The 15,442-nt window shown below is 42.5% G+C and overlaps 2 protein-coding genes across 2 annotated transcripts; both read left to right on the top strand.

Moving 5' to 3' along the window:
* The first annotated feature begins 2,048 nt into the window (after positions 1 to 2,048).
* gapdh (glyceraldehyde-3-phosphate dehydrogenase) lies at positions 2,049 to 6,077 on the top strand. Its single transcript, XM_077721710.1, has 12 exons — positions 2,049 to 2,157; positions 2,298 to 2,343; positions 3,120 to 3,219; positions 3,530 to 3,636; positions 3,737 to 3,827; positions 3,900 to 4,015; positions 4,101 to 4,182; positions 4,492 to 4,643; positions 4,721 to 4,799; positions 5,102 to 5,185; positions 5,526 to 5,623; positions 5,743 to 6,077. The coding sequence occupies exons 2-12, from the start codon at positions 2,321 to 2,323 to the stop codon at positions 5,810 to 5,812; spliced, it is 1,002 nt and encodes a 333-aa protein (XP_077577836.1). The 5' UTR covers positions 2,049 to 2,157; positions 2,298 to 2,320; the 3' UTR covers positions 5,813 to 6,077.
* Positions 6,078 to 6,743: 666 nt separating this feature from the next.
* iffo1b (intermediate filament family orphan 1b) lies at positions 6,744 to 14,323 on the top strand. Its single transcript, XM_077720424.1, has 9 exons — positions 6,744 to 7,959; positions 10,253 to 10,313; positions 11,039 to 11,134; positions 11,363 to 11,503; positions 11,852 to 12,063; positions 12,135 to 12,261; positions 12,337 to 12,429; positions 12,676 to 12,806; positions 12,879 to 14,323. The coding sequence occupies exons 1-9, from the start codon at positions 7,076 to 7,078 to the stop codon at positions 12,976 to 12,978; spliced, it is 1,845 nt and encodes a 614-aa protein (XP_077576550.1). The 5' UTR covers positions 6,744 to 7,075; the 3' UTR covers positions 12,979 to 14,323.
* Positions 14,324 to 15,442: the final 1,119 nt, after the last annotated feature.

Raw genomic sequence — 15,442 nt, 5'->3', positions numbered from 1 at the left:
TACTTTATGTTGCCTGACATTCTAAGCACGATCAATATTCACAATTGTCTGCTTTGCGAATAGACTACATGTTGTTGTACGTATACGTAGATATATTTGGGGATTTCAGCACTAGGCGGCGCTGTTTGTAAACCTAGTTAAAAAAAACAACAACCGGAAACAAAGTGGGTCTTAATATCTTCACATGATATTTGAAACTGCATGAGAGAAACTGTTTCTGTCCTTTTAACTGAGCATAGCTTTATAAACGAGGGCCAGTCCGCTGACAAATTCCCGGTATGCCCGATAGCCAAGTGTCAAACAGCCCGCCGTCGTCTAATCTTAGCCTGCCCTTTACTTCCCCTCTTTGACCTTAAGCCTCGTCCAATCTTCAACTGGCCGCTCGGTGCCTGCAGGCACGTCTGCAAATGCGTAACTGATAGCACGTATACAAAAAAAGTCAATATATTGCACACTGTATGTGGCAAGACTGGGGTTAGGACTCTTGCCAAAATCACAGCAGGCCGCCATTATACATACAACTTCAACATTTAACCTGTTGGTGAGAAATCTACGGCTGGTGGGCCTCGCACGGCCTGCTCCGAGCTGTAAATGGGGTCAAAAAATCAAGCCACAAGGAATGACGAGGTGAGTGCTGATTTCTTATATAAATATGCAATACATTATAAACCAATTCATTTTCTGAACCATTTTATCCTCACTAGGGTTGCAGGGGGTGCCGGAGCCTATCCCAGGTGACTTCGGGGACTAGGCGGGGCGCACTGTGTATTGGTGGCCAGCCAATCACAGGGCATGAGGAGACAAACAACCATTCCCAGTCACACTCATACTTAGGGACAATTTAGCATACCATTAGCCTAGCATGCATGTTTTTTTGGATTGTGGGAGGCAACTGGAGAACCTGGAGAAAACCCACACAGGAGAACCTGCTGATTCCACACAGGTGGACAGACCTGGATTTGAACCCAGAACCCCAGAACTGTGAGGCCGGCCCGCTAAACACTTATCCACCGGCCCGCCTAAAATTACATAAATTAATAGAATTAAAATTATTATTATTTTTAATTCCCTCATGTTTAAATGGGATGGCTAAAATAATGTACAGTTATACAGTTAAAATTCATAAAGATAAGAATATTTTTATGCTTAACGTCTTTAAAATATATATATTTTTTAAAACACCTCAGTTAAAAAGGACTAGCCAAAAATGTTGGTCTTGTTATTGCAATTCACTGCGTAATCATTCAAAGGGATGTTGGCTATAGGATTGCAAAACCTTTTGATAAGCACATGACGAGAGCAGTAACGTCAAGGGGTCGTGGTCTTTGGACGTTAAATGTCAGTGAAAGGCAGGAAGAGATCCGATCCCCGCTCTGCCCCCTTTTCATTCGTTTGAGTGTGCTTTAAAGGTCGGAAGGTCACCCAGCCAGCCTGAGGCCTAAGTGTGGGTGTCCAACTCAGTTTGGTGCTCATGCCAACTAAATCTTACCAGTTTAATTCTGCCCTAAAAATTGAACTTACTTGCAGCCATTGACAGCAATTGACGTCCAGTCTATTTTGACTGGAGGGGCAAATGAACATCCGTTTTCAATGGCGGGCAGTGGTGGCCATTTTGGGTACTTGTGGGTCAATTCCTGTATGTTTTGGTTCATTTCCTATTGATTTGGGGGTAATTTCTGATGTGTTAGTTGCTTTCTGCTCATTTCTGAACATTTCCAGGTGATTTTTGGGGCAATTTTAAGGTTCCTCATTGGCCGCCATTGAAGGCGCCATTTTGACTGTGAAAGAATGAATATAACTGCAGATAAGACCTTAACAAACCACAAAAAATCTAGTTTTACAGTGCCCTAGCGTTCGATTCAGAACACCCCCACGGGCCAGAACGGTCCCCAGCCAGGGAAGCCGCTTTCAACCCACGAGCCATATGTTTGACACCACAGCGTAAGCAAAACCATGGCAAGAGGCCTCACTCAAAAACCGGGGGCCCGATGGCCGCTCTGGCTAACCTTGACATTCAGAAGGGCAGGAGGGGGCGTGTCCCTGGATGGCAGGGGGGCGTTACCCCAACGTAGCTTTCCTGATAAAAGGCTGCGCTCCACTTTGCTCTCCCCCACTCTCACCTGGAGTCGCAGGACAGTTTCAGCCTTCTCACAAACGGTAATGAAAAGATTCTTTTTTAAATGTAAAATTGACTTCCAATGGAGTTTTTTTTCATTAGAAGCTGCTGCTTGAATTCAGGCTACATTTGTGTTGCTCACTTTAAATCTATTCATGTTATGCCACTTTCTTTTCTTTAGAGGACTCGCTCAACTCAGGCAAAATGGTTAAAGTTGGTATCAATGGGTAAGTTTTATTCCTTTATTTTTGTTGTACTCATTCTTTTGGGTAAGAAGGGATTAAAGTGAGGCTTGGGTGCACTCAAGAGAAAATGTCAAGTTATTTTTAAAGCAGCCCCCTGTTGCCGCCCCCTCAACCCCCTCCTCAGATATGGATGACTGAAGATTGCCATGTTTGTATGGTAGCTTCTCACTGTTGGATAATAATAGTACTGATAAAGTGGAGCTGAACTTTGACTTTTAGAAGATAGGACTTTAATTTAAGCCCTTTATTTCCCTGATGTCCATTGGCTCACTTGGATGTCTTCCCTCTAACTGACACCCCCCCCCCTCCCCCACAAGAAGTGTATTTTGAACTCCTTGGTTAAAAAGTAACAAGTGCTGATCAAACACGGCAACTCGTTGTTGGCACATTTGACTTTGAACCCCTTATTTTGAGGCAGGCGGGACATTTTGCTAATCAAATGTTGCAACATGTCCCTACCTTGTAAATGTCCTCCCTTGTTTTTGTTTTATTTTTTCATATTTTTTCTTTTTCAAATGCCATGGCAAGTAATTTTCTTTAAGATTTTCCCTTCAAAGTAACGCATTTGTACTGTATATTAAAACCATGGATATGGAGGTGAAAATTGTGAATCATGGGGCGGCTTATACGCGAGAAATTGTAAAATTCAATGGTTTTAAGGCAATTTTTAGGCTGCGGCTTATATGTGAGAAAATATGGTAATACTTAAAATAAAAAGACACACTTCTAGAGGCTTAAATGTTTTTCTTTTTCTTCAGATTTGGTCGTATTGGTCGTCTGGTGACCCGTGCTGCTTTCCACTCCAAGAAGGTGGAAGTGGTGGCCATCAATGACCCCTTCATTGACCTGGAATACATGGTGAGTTTTGGCCTGGAAAATCTACTTATAAAGGCTGAACTAGAAAGTTAAAATCAGGACATTATATTCGAATGGAAATTTCCTCCAAAAAAATGTCATCTGTTAAAACATACAAATTTCAGTTAACTGTACTTCAGTTTGACACAATATATATAAGTTCCTCCAAGTCTGTATTTCTCAGACTATATGGCTAGTGCGACTTATAGTCCAAAAACTACGGTAGCTAAAAAATCTTAGTTGGCAGGCCTAACAGAATCTTTCAGATTTTTGTTTAGCTTTATAATAAAAGTCCAAACATTATTTTTTTTAGGTCTACATGTTCAAGTATGACTCCACCCACGGCCGCTACACCGGCGATGTCAAAATCGAGGGCGACAAGCTGGTCATCGATGGACACAAGATCACCGTCTTCCACGAGTACGTCCAAAACTACCAAGACTTGAAATTTTATTTTCTTGCCAATGACCAGTCAATGGCTTCCGATACCTTGAGATGATCGGCCTCCGTTGTCTTGCAGGAGGGACCCCGCCAACATCAAATGGGGCGATGCCGGTGCCGAGTACGTGGTTGAGTCCACCGGCGTTTTCACCACCATTGAGAAGGCCTCCGTAAGTGCCCTTTGACCTTACTTCGGGCCTGCCTTCTCAAACTGGACTAACCTATCCTCCCCAATACTTCAGACTCACCTGAAGGGCGGCGCCAAGAGGGTCATCATCTCCGCACCTAGCGCTGACGCACCCATGTTCGTCATGGGGGTCAACCACGAGAAGTACGAAAATTCCCTGAAGGTCGTCAGGTGAGAATCTGTGCGATGCACGTCGCCGTTAAGTAAGTCCGGTTTTGTCCAGTCCAGTAAAGCCTGATGTGTTTGTATTCATTAGCAATGCTTCCTGCACAACCAACTGCTTGGCTCCCCTGGCCAAGGTCATCAACGACAACTTTGGCATCATTGAGGGTCTGATGGTGAGGATTTGAAATGCTTGAATGTCTCTCACCCTTCATTAGTACCGCTAAAGTATAATTTTTGGTACTCGTATTGGCAAAAAAACAAAATACTTTGAAGAGTACACAGCTTTTAATTGTTCCATTTACAAAGCACCGCCATTTTCTTCTGTTAAACTCAGTCTGGAAACATCCAAGAGATCGAAAGCTAGTATGTAGTTGATTTCATTTTTTAACCAAAACTGTTCTTGCTAGCACTTCACATTTGAATTTTGTCGAAGAATTAACCTTGTATCATATTAATATCCGCATGTTGCTTTCCCCTGTTAGAGCACTGTTCACGCCATCACCGCCACCCAGAAGACAGTGGACGGTCCCTCCGGCAAGCTGTGGAGGGACGGTCGTGGCGCCAGCCAGAACATCATCCCTGCATCCACCGGCGCCGCCAAGGCCGTCGGCAAGGTCATCCCCGAGCTTAATGGGTACATTTTAAAAATATGAACTAACAAAGTATTTACTATGCCGTAATATCGTGATTCAAATTGGCTCTGTTTTGCAGCAAGCTGACTGGCATGGCTTTCCGCGTGCCCACCCCCAATGTGTCCGTGGTTGACCTGACTGTCCGTCTGGAGAAACCCGTGAGTCCTCCTGAATTTTTGTCACTGGCTTTGATTAAAACAGTTCCTAGAATAACCACTAGAGGTAGCATTTTCACACAAATGTTCAGTCACCAATTGTCATATAACAATTATTGTTATTATTATATATTAAATATATATTACAATATTATATAATATAATATTAATCATTATTAATATATGATCATTGGTGACTGGAATTATTTTGTGTGAAACGGCTGCCTCTGGTGGTTAATTTATGAACTGTTTTAAGTAAAGTATCATATTTTGTTTCAAATAACACAATGAGCTGTCTTCTCCAGGCCAAGTATGACGACATCAAAAAGGTGGTGAAGGCTGCCTCTGAAGGACCCATGAAGGGAATTCTGGGATACACAGAGCACCAGGTATGATACTGTATGAATCAAAAGTGCATTATTAGGGTCAATATCATAAGGAATTCATTCATTCAGTAATGGTTGTTTTCTTACTGCAAAACAGAAAATAACCAACAAATAGTAAATGTTACTCTGCCCCATCTACTGGTGAAATATACTGCCAATTTAATTTGGGAATTAAAATTTTAAATTTATTTTGTATAATTATGGATTGTTGAATGTTGATAATGGTATTTATTTCTTAGTTTAAAATAAATTTTAGTAGGCATATAAATGGATAAAACCTGGCTATGGACCCCAATAACAAGTTGATATAGAAGTATGAAATGTGTGAACTTTTGTGTTACAGGTTGTGTCCACAGACTTCAATGGCGACACCCACTCCTCCATCTTTGATGCCGGCGCTGGCATCGCCCTCAATGACCACTTTGTCAAGCTGGTTACCTGGTATGTGTCAAATTGGGACCCCATTTTGGCAAAGTGTGATTTCAGTGTATATATATACATATATAAAAAAATTTAAAAAGCTAAAAGCTTGTATTTTTCCCCCCATTTTCTTGCATCAGGTACGATAACGAGTTTGCCTACAGCAACCGCGTGTGCGACCTGATGGCCCACATGGCTTCCAAGGAGTAAACCCCGTTTTGGTCGTCTTTGCACTTTGCCCCACTCTCCACGGCGGCAGATGAACGCTGCCAGGTTACGTTTACTAATAGAAGAACCCCGCTGCCTGGGAAGAGAACCCTCCACCCTTCCACAGATCTCTAAAGGAATTATTTGTCACGATTTCCTTCTCTGAATTGTCCTGTTCTGCGCTTGTGAGGAGTTGAAGGTGTTGAGTGTCTGTGGTGCTGCAGTAATGCGGTCGGCGGAGAAATAAAAGTCCTCTTTGTGAGAATTACTTTTGTGGTTTTTGTCACTTAATAACCGATTCATTGACTTTCTTTTGAATATTCATTCATGATGAAGCTCATTTCTTTTTTGGGCTTATCCAGGTTGCAGTACCTTTTTTGACCACCAGTTTTACTGTATTGGTCCTTATTAATTTAGTTTCTACACATTTGAAAATAACATTTTATTTTTTATGTTTACCTTTGGCTTCATGTGTTGGAGAGATTTTCATTTTTTCTACTCTGGTGAAATCAGGCTGGAACTTTTTAGGTCACATAATGGCAGAATTATGGTACATTTCAGTCAATGCTTTTAGATTATGTGCAGTCAGAAATTGATTGGTTAAAAAACATTCTATGTATACATAAATGTTAATCTACCAAGTGGCGACATCCTCTTAATACCTCATTTCACCACTAGAGGTCGCGTTAACAGTATATCCGCATCATCAAACGTACTACTCTGTGTAAACCTCCCCCAAAAAATTCCTTTGCTGTCATTTAAAACCTTCACACAACCCGTTTAAGCATTTCCAGATTCAAATGCATGTAATAATAATTATAAATTTCAAATTTGATTAGAACGACTCGAATTATTGCTGTAAACGAAGTGTTGATGATTCATCTTGCCCTTTCTCTTTTACCATTACGGTAAATTTAGCCCCAGCTGCACTTGTCCTGCTTGCGGTCACATTTTGTTGCTTCAACTCGGAGGTACTAGCTCACATCAAAAATTCTCCTCCAATTACCTCCCCTTTCACCTCTTTTTTTTTAGGACAAAACGTCCCCCTTTCTCCTTCTGTTCCTCGTCTTTCATTCCCTGACTATTTTTCCTCTCCATTTTATGGACGCTTTGTCGCCGAGCTGACCCCTTAACAAACAGCAGCCGTCGTCGTTAAGACCATTAAGTCTTAATTCCGAGACGGTTACATCAGAAGGTAAAAAAAAAAAACAACAACCAGCTACCGTTTATTTTCTGCTGCAACAGAGACACATCCAGTCCGTGTTCATGCCAGATTTGCAGCGTTTTAGTTTCCCGTACCATAGCATGAATCCATTGCTGGGGGCTACGGCTCATTTCCAAGCAACCCCGCAGACGAACCAGGCCACCGGACAACCAGACTCCCCTTCGGGCCTCCTCCCGGACGACCCGGCATCGTTGCTACTAGCCGAAATCCCCGTTTCCGATCTCCATCCCGGTCCCGAGTTCCCGTCCCAGACTACCCAGTTCCTCCACCACTACTATCAACATCAGCACCAGCACCCCTCTGCACACCACCCTCCCGCCGCCATGGCTTTGAGGAACGACCTGGGCTCCAACATCAGCGTACTGAAAACCCTCAATTTGAGATTCCGTTGCTTCCTGGCAAAGGTCCACGAGCTGGAACGTCGGAATAAAGTCCTGGAGAAGCAACTGCAGCAGGCCGTGGACAGCAACAAGGGCGGCAACAGGGCTCACATGCAAGACGCCGGCGTCCAAACCGGTTTAGTGGCATCCATTCCCCTCCGACCCGGTTCTCTCCCCTTCCACAACACCAACAACTCCGCCAGAAGACCCAGTACGCTATCCTGCGGTACCGAGACCGTCTCCGCTTTCGGCAGAAGCGACGGTTCCTCGAACCCGACCGTCACCGTCAGCCAACCGTCCCCTACCGCCGAGTCCAGAAGTGGTGGACGCTCGGTGGGCACGGCGGCGTCTCGCTTTCTTCCGGGAACCATATGGTCCTACAACCCGACTCCCAGGTTTGGAGCGGGGCGTCCGACCAGCCCGGGGGTCTCCTGGATGCACCCGGATGGAGTCGGGGTCCAGATTGACACCATCACCCCTGAGATTCGAGCACTCTACAATGTCCTGGCTAAAGTCAAGCGGGAACGGGATGAGTATAAACGCAGGTGAGTACATGTTCTTATTACCCATTGGAAATGGATCTAAAGGATTTTAACTCATTCACTGCCATTGACAGGGATCCATGTTAAAACAGTTTGAACTGGAAGGGTTAGCATTGGGTGATTATGTCAACTGCCAATGATGGGTATTATCTCAGATCCAATTTGTATAGTGGGTTGGACCCTCCCAGTCAAAATTAATTGGACATTTTTCCCTGTTAATGGCAGTCAATGAGTCTGATGGTGGTTTAACATGACTTAAAATGTTTTTTTTTTTAAATATACTCTTGAAAAGCTATCAAATCAATTTGAAATGGGATGCCTCGTATGTTGTCATGGCGATAAATGCCCAATCCAGTATGACTTGGAGGGCTGGCAGAGATAGAATGATTGCTGTTAGACCTCACGGTCAAAATGGATTGTACATCTATTGCTGTCAATCAGGCAAATGGTGATTCCCATTTTGCATTGTTTTAAAAGGATTTTTTTTCCTCTTGAAAAAATGTCAAATTCATTTGAACTGGGATGGCTGGCATTGAGTGATGCTATTTCACCGCTATTGACGGTGACAGATGTCCAATTCAGTGTGACTGTCATCACTGACATTTCACTATATGACACACTTCTTAATACACTTAGCACTTGGCAATAGTTGACTTGTGAAAGCTACATTTTTTGCTAACTAAAGAAAAAAAATCTTTAAAAAACAGTGCCATTTGCTACCATTGTAATACGCTTTTGTTCATTTGTTGTTGTTGTTTATTTTTTATTTTTTGCTGTTTCCGAGCAGCTGCAGCTCAGCTGTGCCTGGCTGAGTCAGCCCAAATTCCACCCCGTCTGATACCTCCCACTGAGGCAGGTGTTGATGCTAGAAATACACCTCCATTAACCAGTCAGTCCCTAAAAATACAGAAGGATTCAACTCGATTGGTCACTTTTTCCTTAGAGAGGCGTCTGACAAGTGGTTTTTGGTTCTTTGGTCAACTATGAAATTGCTAGAATGGCAACTTTTGTGTGATTGAGCGTGCCTACTTTTGTTTTTACGTGTTGACAAAAAAAAATAGGTTTTTAAAGAATAATTTCTCTTTACTGGCGTTTTGTTATTGTTTTTCCTTTTATTGCGACATATACAGATTCAAATGTTTGTTAGAAAATAACCAAAAAAAATGACTGTAGTTCGATTAACGTTAAAAATGTCAGGAACTAATATATTTTTTCACTCTATTAATTCTAACAACCATAAAAATATGAATTTCTGGAAGAAAATTTGACTCATTTGTACAACCTTTTTTAATGTTTCACTTTTTACAACCAAAAGAAAAAAATGCCAATTAAAAATGTTGATTTAAACATCATTATAGTTTTCTTAATTTAGAATAACAAATACAAATAAGGTCAAACAAAATATTTTTTACAGCCTGCACTACTACGTCATGATTCAAACCCAATAGAGAGCAATTTTAAAGGACCTCCTCATACATGTTCAGAATCCAACAAAAAAAACATTCACATGTGACATCACTTCTTTTTCAATCATGGCATTTTTGTCCCCAAAATGTCATTTTATTTAGTTTATTTGATGGCACACTTGTCTCATAAAGCAGGCACAATGTCACCCCCACCCCCGGTCCTCGCCCCTCCTTACCCTATCTGCAATGCAGCACGCTCTGCAAACTACTGGACGGGTGCGGGGGTGTGGAAGCGGCCCACCCACCCCGCCAAAGGTGGCACGCTTGCATACGTCTTCTGTTTTTCCCAGACAGCGTTTGAGATGCAGGAAGGCTCCACCAGATCTGCGTCTGTCGCAGTTTTGGGGAAATTGTAACCTTAGTCGGGAGATGATGCAGCAGTCTGCAGAGGGGGGGGGGGGGGGGGGGGGGGGGGGGATGTGAGCCAGGGGCTCTGGAACACACGCACATGTTTGCGCTTGGGGCTTTTACTTCAGATTGAGGCCGTTTTTTGTAGAAATTCAAAATTTCTCGTGAGTCATAATTCTTTGCTGAGTGCACAGGTGTCAAAGTGGTGGCCCGGGGGCCAAATCTGGCCCGCCGCATCATTTTGTGCGGCCCGGGAAAGTAAATCATGAGTGCTGACTTTCTGTTTTAGGATCAAATTAAAATGTAGAGTATAGATGTATATTAGATTTCCTGATTTTCAAAGCGCATTTTGTAAGATTTAAAAATAAATATAGAAATATTTTCCGTTTTCCACTTTAATATTGAACATAATTAAAATATATGTTTTGTTTCCAACTGAAATGAAAAACATGATTGATACCTCGTATCTCTTTGACTCTTAGATGGGAAGAGGAGTACACAATGAGGGCCGACCTGCAGCAGAAGATTGTTGACTTGCAAGAGGTAACGAACGGTTTATGTTACATTTCATCTACCGCGATAAACGAGGTAATACTGTCGTTTTTTTTATTACGGGGTAATACGGTTAAAGCGACGGTCGGCTGTCAGAAAACCCAGAAATGTGCATATTATGTAACATTTACAAAGCAAGTTCCAAAATGATGAGGGATTTTTCCCAAATTAATTTAATGCCAATTTATGAAGTCTTTGAGTTTGGCTGACTACAGCAGTTTTTGCTTTGCACCTCATGAATGCAGCAGGGAGACACCTTGTTGCAGCTCTTTTCAGATGTGTGTGTGTGTGTGAGAAGTACAAAGTACTTTCATCATAAGCCACAGTGTCAACCCCGAATTGTCGCTAATTACACAGTTTAACTCACAAAAGTGAAATAAATTCCCAAACGGCTTACATGAATTAATTCAGATTACATGCACGTTTTGCGCATTTTAATGTAAAAAGATGGGAAAAAAATGGCATTGTTGGTTAGGCGTTCTTTAAGATAGCAACAATAACAATCAAGCCAATAGCGGCCATCAGCAAAGAGGCCACAAGTGCAGAAATAAATCAACGAGTAGGCCGTTAAATGACGGTTAAGAGGAATTTACAAGGAGTTGGTGCACTTGACTGCAGCCGAAAGCTTTTCTTGCGCTCATGACATAGTCTTGCATAATGTAAAGGCTTTTGTCCACTGTGATTCTGAGCTTTTCTGTTTGTTTGCGTGCGTGCAGGACCTGCAAGAAAGTGAAGGCTGTCAGGATGAGCTGGCCGTCCGAGTTCAGCAGTTGAAGGCCGAGTTGGTTCTCTTTAAAGGCCTCATGAGCAATGTGAGTTCATAGTAAGCATCGGCCATTTTTGAAAAAGGACAATTGTGGCTTTTCTTATATTATATGTAATATTTCTTATCTAAAAGTATCATTTTAACCATGTGTACAGTATAGTACATAAGCAAAAGATGAAAATGAATATTCCTAGAGAGAACTATTTTGGTTCTTGAGGTTCATTTGATCGTAAATATTGTTTTCCAATGGATTTCCTTATCATCAATTCCGTAGAATCTGTCTGATCTGGATACAAAAATCCAAGAGAAAGCCATGAAGGTCGACATGGACATCTGCCGGCGTATCGACATCACGGCTCGCCTCTGCGACGTGGCCCAGCAGAGAAACTGTGAAGATGTCATCCAGATTTACCAGGTAGGCCCTCCTTCACCTTCTCCACCATTGACGCCGATGGATGCCCAATTCATGTAAATATTAGATACGAGACTTGAACTGAGAAACAGCGCCCTCATGAGCCTAAGCACAATTACTACATGTCAGGGCATTTTGGCTTACTGCTGCCTACTAGTGGGCGTAAGTGTCAGTTCAGTAACATATTTTTTTTTCCACCCAAAACACTGATTCAGAGGGATTTTGAATTAATAATCTTTCAAGGTAATATCGCGATATATCGCAATCAATTTTTGAAAATGTCTAGTTTAGTTGTCAATAGCATGTAATGTGTCAAAATGTCTTTGTTCTTAACCGCAAAACTGTGTGCAGGTCACCAACAACTCGCCGTCGCTGAGCCTACGCCGCAAACAGACGCCGCTCTCCGTCAACGGCAGCGAAGGAGAGGAACCAATCAGCACGTCCGAAAGCGACGCCGGCGTGGCTAAAGAGGACGAGCAACAACCAGCAGCGCAGCCACAACCGCACGGCAACTCGTCGGCCAATCAGATCAATGAGGAAATGCAGCGGATGCTCAGTCATTTGTGAGAAATCGCCAAAATATCCAGAATCTTTCGAGAAAACTGAATTTTCCGCTTGACTCTTCACTTTTCAGGCGCGAGTGCGAGTTCGAAGACGACTGCGACAGTCTCGCCTGGGAAGAAACCGAGGAGACACTACTGCTGTGGGAGGATTTCCCAGGGTGCACTCTGCCTCCTGACCCCGCCCACCCGCCGGGAGAGGTTTGACGCGGATTTATTGAATTGTTTTGTTTTGGAACTAGAAAAAAAAAAAGTTTTTCTTTCTTTTTATTTTAGCAAGAGGACTGTCTGGAAAAGGTGATCAATGACACTGAGTGCTTGTTCAAGTCCAGAGAGAAGGAATACCAAGAGACTATTGACCAAATTGAGGTGAATTATCATGTTTTTGCTATCATTGACATCCAATTTATTAAATGGAATGTATGGAGTAAAACTGCTTCATGTTTTAATGCTTTTGAAAATTATGCTCCGTTCTCTGGTGTTAATACCAATGCGAATATGGCAAGAAAATTGCCAAATACTAAAAAAAATAGCAATAATAATAGGCTGGGTCAAAATGGATCGGACTTCTAAAGTGTAGTCTAATGTGTTTTTGTTCATATTTGAACTTTTTAGTTGGAGTTGGCAACGGCAAAAAGCGACATGAATCGCCACCTGCACGAGTACATGGAAATGTGCTCCATGAAGAGAGGCCTTGACGTCCAGATGGAGACGTGCAGGAGGCTCATCACGCAAAGCGGCGATAAGTAAGCACACAAATCCACACGTCCTCTCCCAATCGTGTCGTACAGCCCTTGAACATTTTTTACCACCTGCAGAGATGTGGCGGCGGCGCAGACATCATCGTCCGACGAAAGCGACCAGCGAGAGAACGACGCCAGCTCGGCCTCGCCACCCTCCGCCACCGGGAAGTCCTGACACCCCGCCGCGATGGGCACGCCATCTCCGAAACAGTACCGCACCGCCACATCGACACACCATGTTATTATTGTATACATCCGTTATCACACCACAGTAGTTAAATATGCGCATTTTATTCTCATTTTGTCCCGTCTATGAGTCATCAAGAAACATCTTCATCAAAATATGTGTAGTTGACGTGCAAAAAGAAATCTTTCTCACCCCAACTGTAGACAATGGGCACTTTTTTTTCCAATCATAACGATGTCACGAGTCAGCGTTTTACTGCCTTACAGCAGCAGAGCTTGCTTTGCATTTTCAGGCGAACAAAAAGTACATTGCGAGCAAATGGGGAAAGTGAATGTGCTTTAATGATAAAGATAACAACCCCAAAAGCCAATGTTTTGTCAAATTTGGGGCAAGCTTTTCAGGCGTAATGTTCTAAAATGCACTTTGACAACCGCAAAGAATTGAGCCGCCGAGTGCCAAAATAACAACAACAACAAAAAGAGCAAAAATGAGCTGCCCGAACTTTTATTTTCTTCCACCAACGTGCTTGATGTAAATAAATCCAATACGACTTTGCACATAGAAAGGAACGAGCAAAAAGCAATGAAATAATGTAACGTGTATGAAGCCATGAATCGCTTTTCAACCTGTAACCAAGGAACTGTAAATAACAACAACAACAAAAAAGTCAATCTGTAAAGCCATTAATTGATCATTCTGTACAGTGGAGTGAAAGGAGGACATATTTGAAGCTTAAAATACATTATTGCATGCTAAACTCCATTCGAGGATTATCCAATCAGGTGGTAAGATGTGAAATAGACAATTTCTTTGTATGCATGTGCCAGTTTGCAGGGAGAAAAAAAAGTGCGGCACGTGGGCCATAAGTGGCCCGATAGGATGTCCGATTCGGCCCGCTGAGTTGTTTGAGATCTTTTTAGCTCATTCATACTGTACATAAAGAATTAAATGCTTTAGTTATTTGCGATAAGGGTGCCGCAAAACCACATGTTTGTGGGGTGTGTTATCAAGTGCTTGCAGTACTTGCAGTAAGATCAATTTCCTTTCCGCAATCACAAGTATATTAACCAAAAATAAATGGATCCAGCCCACACGAGATGGACTTGGCATTAATATGGCTGGCGAAACCAAACTGAATCTGACACCACTGGAATAGAGCATGTTTGAATGTATAATACTTTGAAATGGATTTAAAAGGGAAGCACAACTAGCCCAAGTACTGTTAATATTTCAAGGTTCAAAGGTACTCGGATGTTTGGTCGCCCGGACGTTTGGTCTTCCCGGACGTTTGGTCTCTCGGACGTTTGGTCGCCCGGACGTTTGGTCGCCCGGATGTCTGGTCGCCCGGACGTCTGGTCGCCCGGACGTTTGGTCGCCCCGGACGTTTGGTCGCCCCGGACGTTTGGTCGCCCCGGACGTTTGGCGACCAAACGTCCGGTCACGGTTGACATGTTGTGAGAGGTTTATGCCAAAGTCATGGTAGCAACAAGCTGGCTACGTTTACGTGGATTAAAATTCCCATCAGATGCACTGTTTTAAAAATATTTATCTGATTAGGATTTGCCCGTTCTGACATGGCACTCTCGCTCAGAGTTAATTATTTTCAGATTGACCATAAATACAAGAAATTCTAGAACATTGACTTATGCAGGGAAGAAACACGTCCATGTTTTACAGTTCTCAAGGAAACCCCGCCTCTTTTCCTTCTCTGACCTTTCAAAAGGAGTATTTATTTTGAATTTTAGTGCAAGGATTACTTCAAAATGTGTCAACACCAGAACACACCGTAATTCTTAGACTATAAGCCGCACCCACCACACTTGATAAGAAAACCGCACTACCGCCCACCACCTATAAGTCGCAGGTGTACACATTATATTATGGGATATTTACACTACAAAACATGACGTTCATTCGCTTGTAAAAATCCACATATAAGATGCGGTGGACTATAAGTCGCAACGTATAAAAGTGGGAGGGGAAAAAGTAGATGCTTATTGTCCGAAAATTACGGTAAATGACTTGTACAACTAGAATGTAAGCAGCTGATGAGAAAACATAAATTAGCTGTGATTATTGTTATTTTTTTAAGTTTTATTTTGTTCTTGGTTTCAAGTTGTGTATCTTATTGTAAGTTAATAGGGTTAATGCTTGAAATTTCCTGTCAGCATCGATGCACAGCTGCAAAATGTCTAAAAAAAAAGATGGACGAAAATAAACAATGTATAGGAACAACATGCATAATGTAGTAATGGCTATTTATTCACTGTCTTAGATGCTGATTTGATCCTAATACAGAAAGTCGGCACTCATGATTTACTTACTCGGGCCGCACAAAATGATGCGGCGGGCCAGATTTGGCCCTCGGGCCGCCACTTTGACACCAGTGCTATGGAACATCAAAAGATATTTCTGCTTGGTTTTTATTTATTTCATGTTGAAGCCCATTTTG

The sequence above is a fragment of the Stigmatopora nigra genome, chromosome 7 (assembly GCF_051989575.1).
Source record: "Stigmatopora nigra isolate UIUO_SnigA chromosome 7, RoL_Snig_1.1, whole genome shotgun sequence".
NCBI classification, from domain to species: Eukaryota; Metazoa; Chordata; class Actinopteri; order Syngnathiformes; family Syngnathidae; genus Stigmatopora; species Stigmatopora nigra.
Note: the sequence above shows the minus strand (reverse complement) of the source record. Positions and strands in the feature narration are given on the sequence as shown.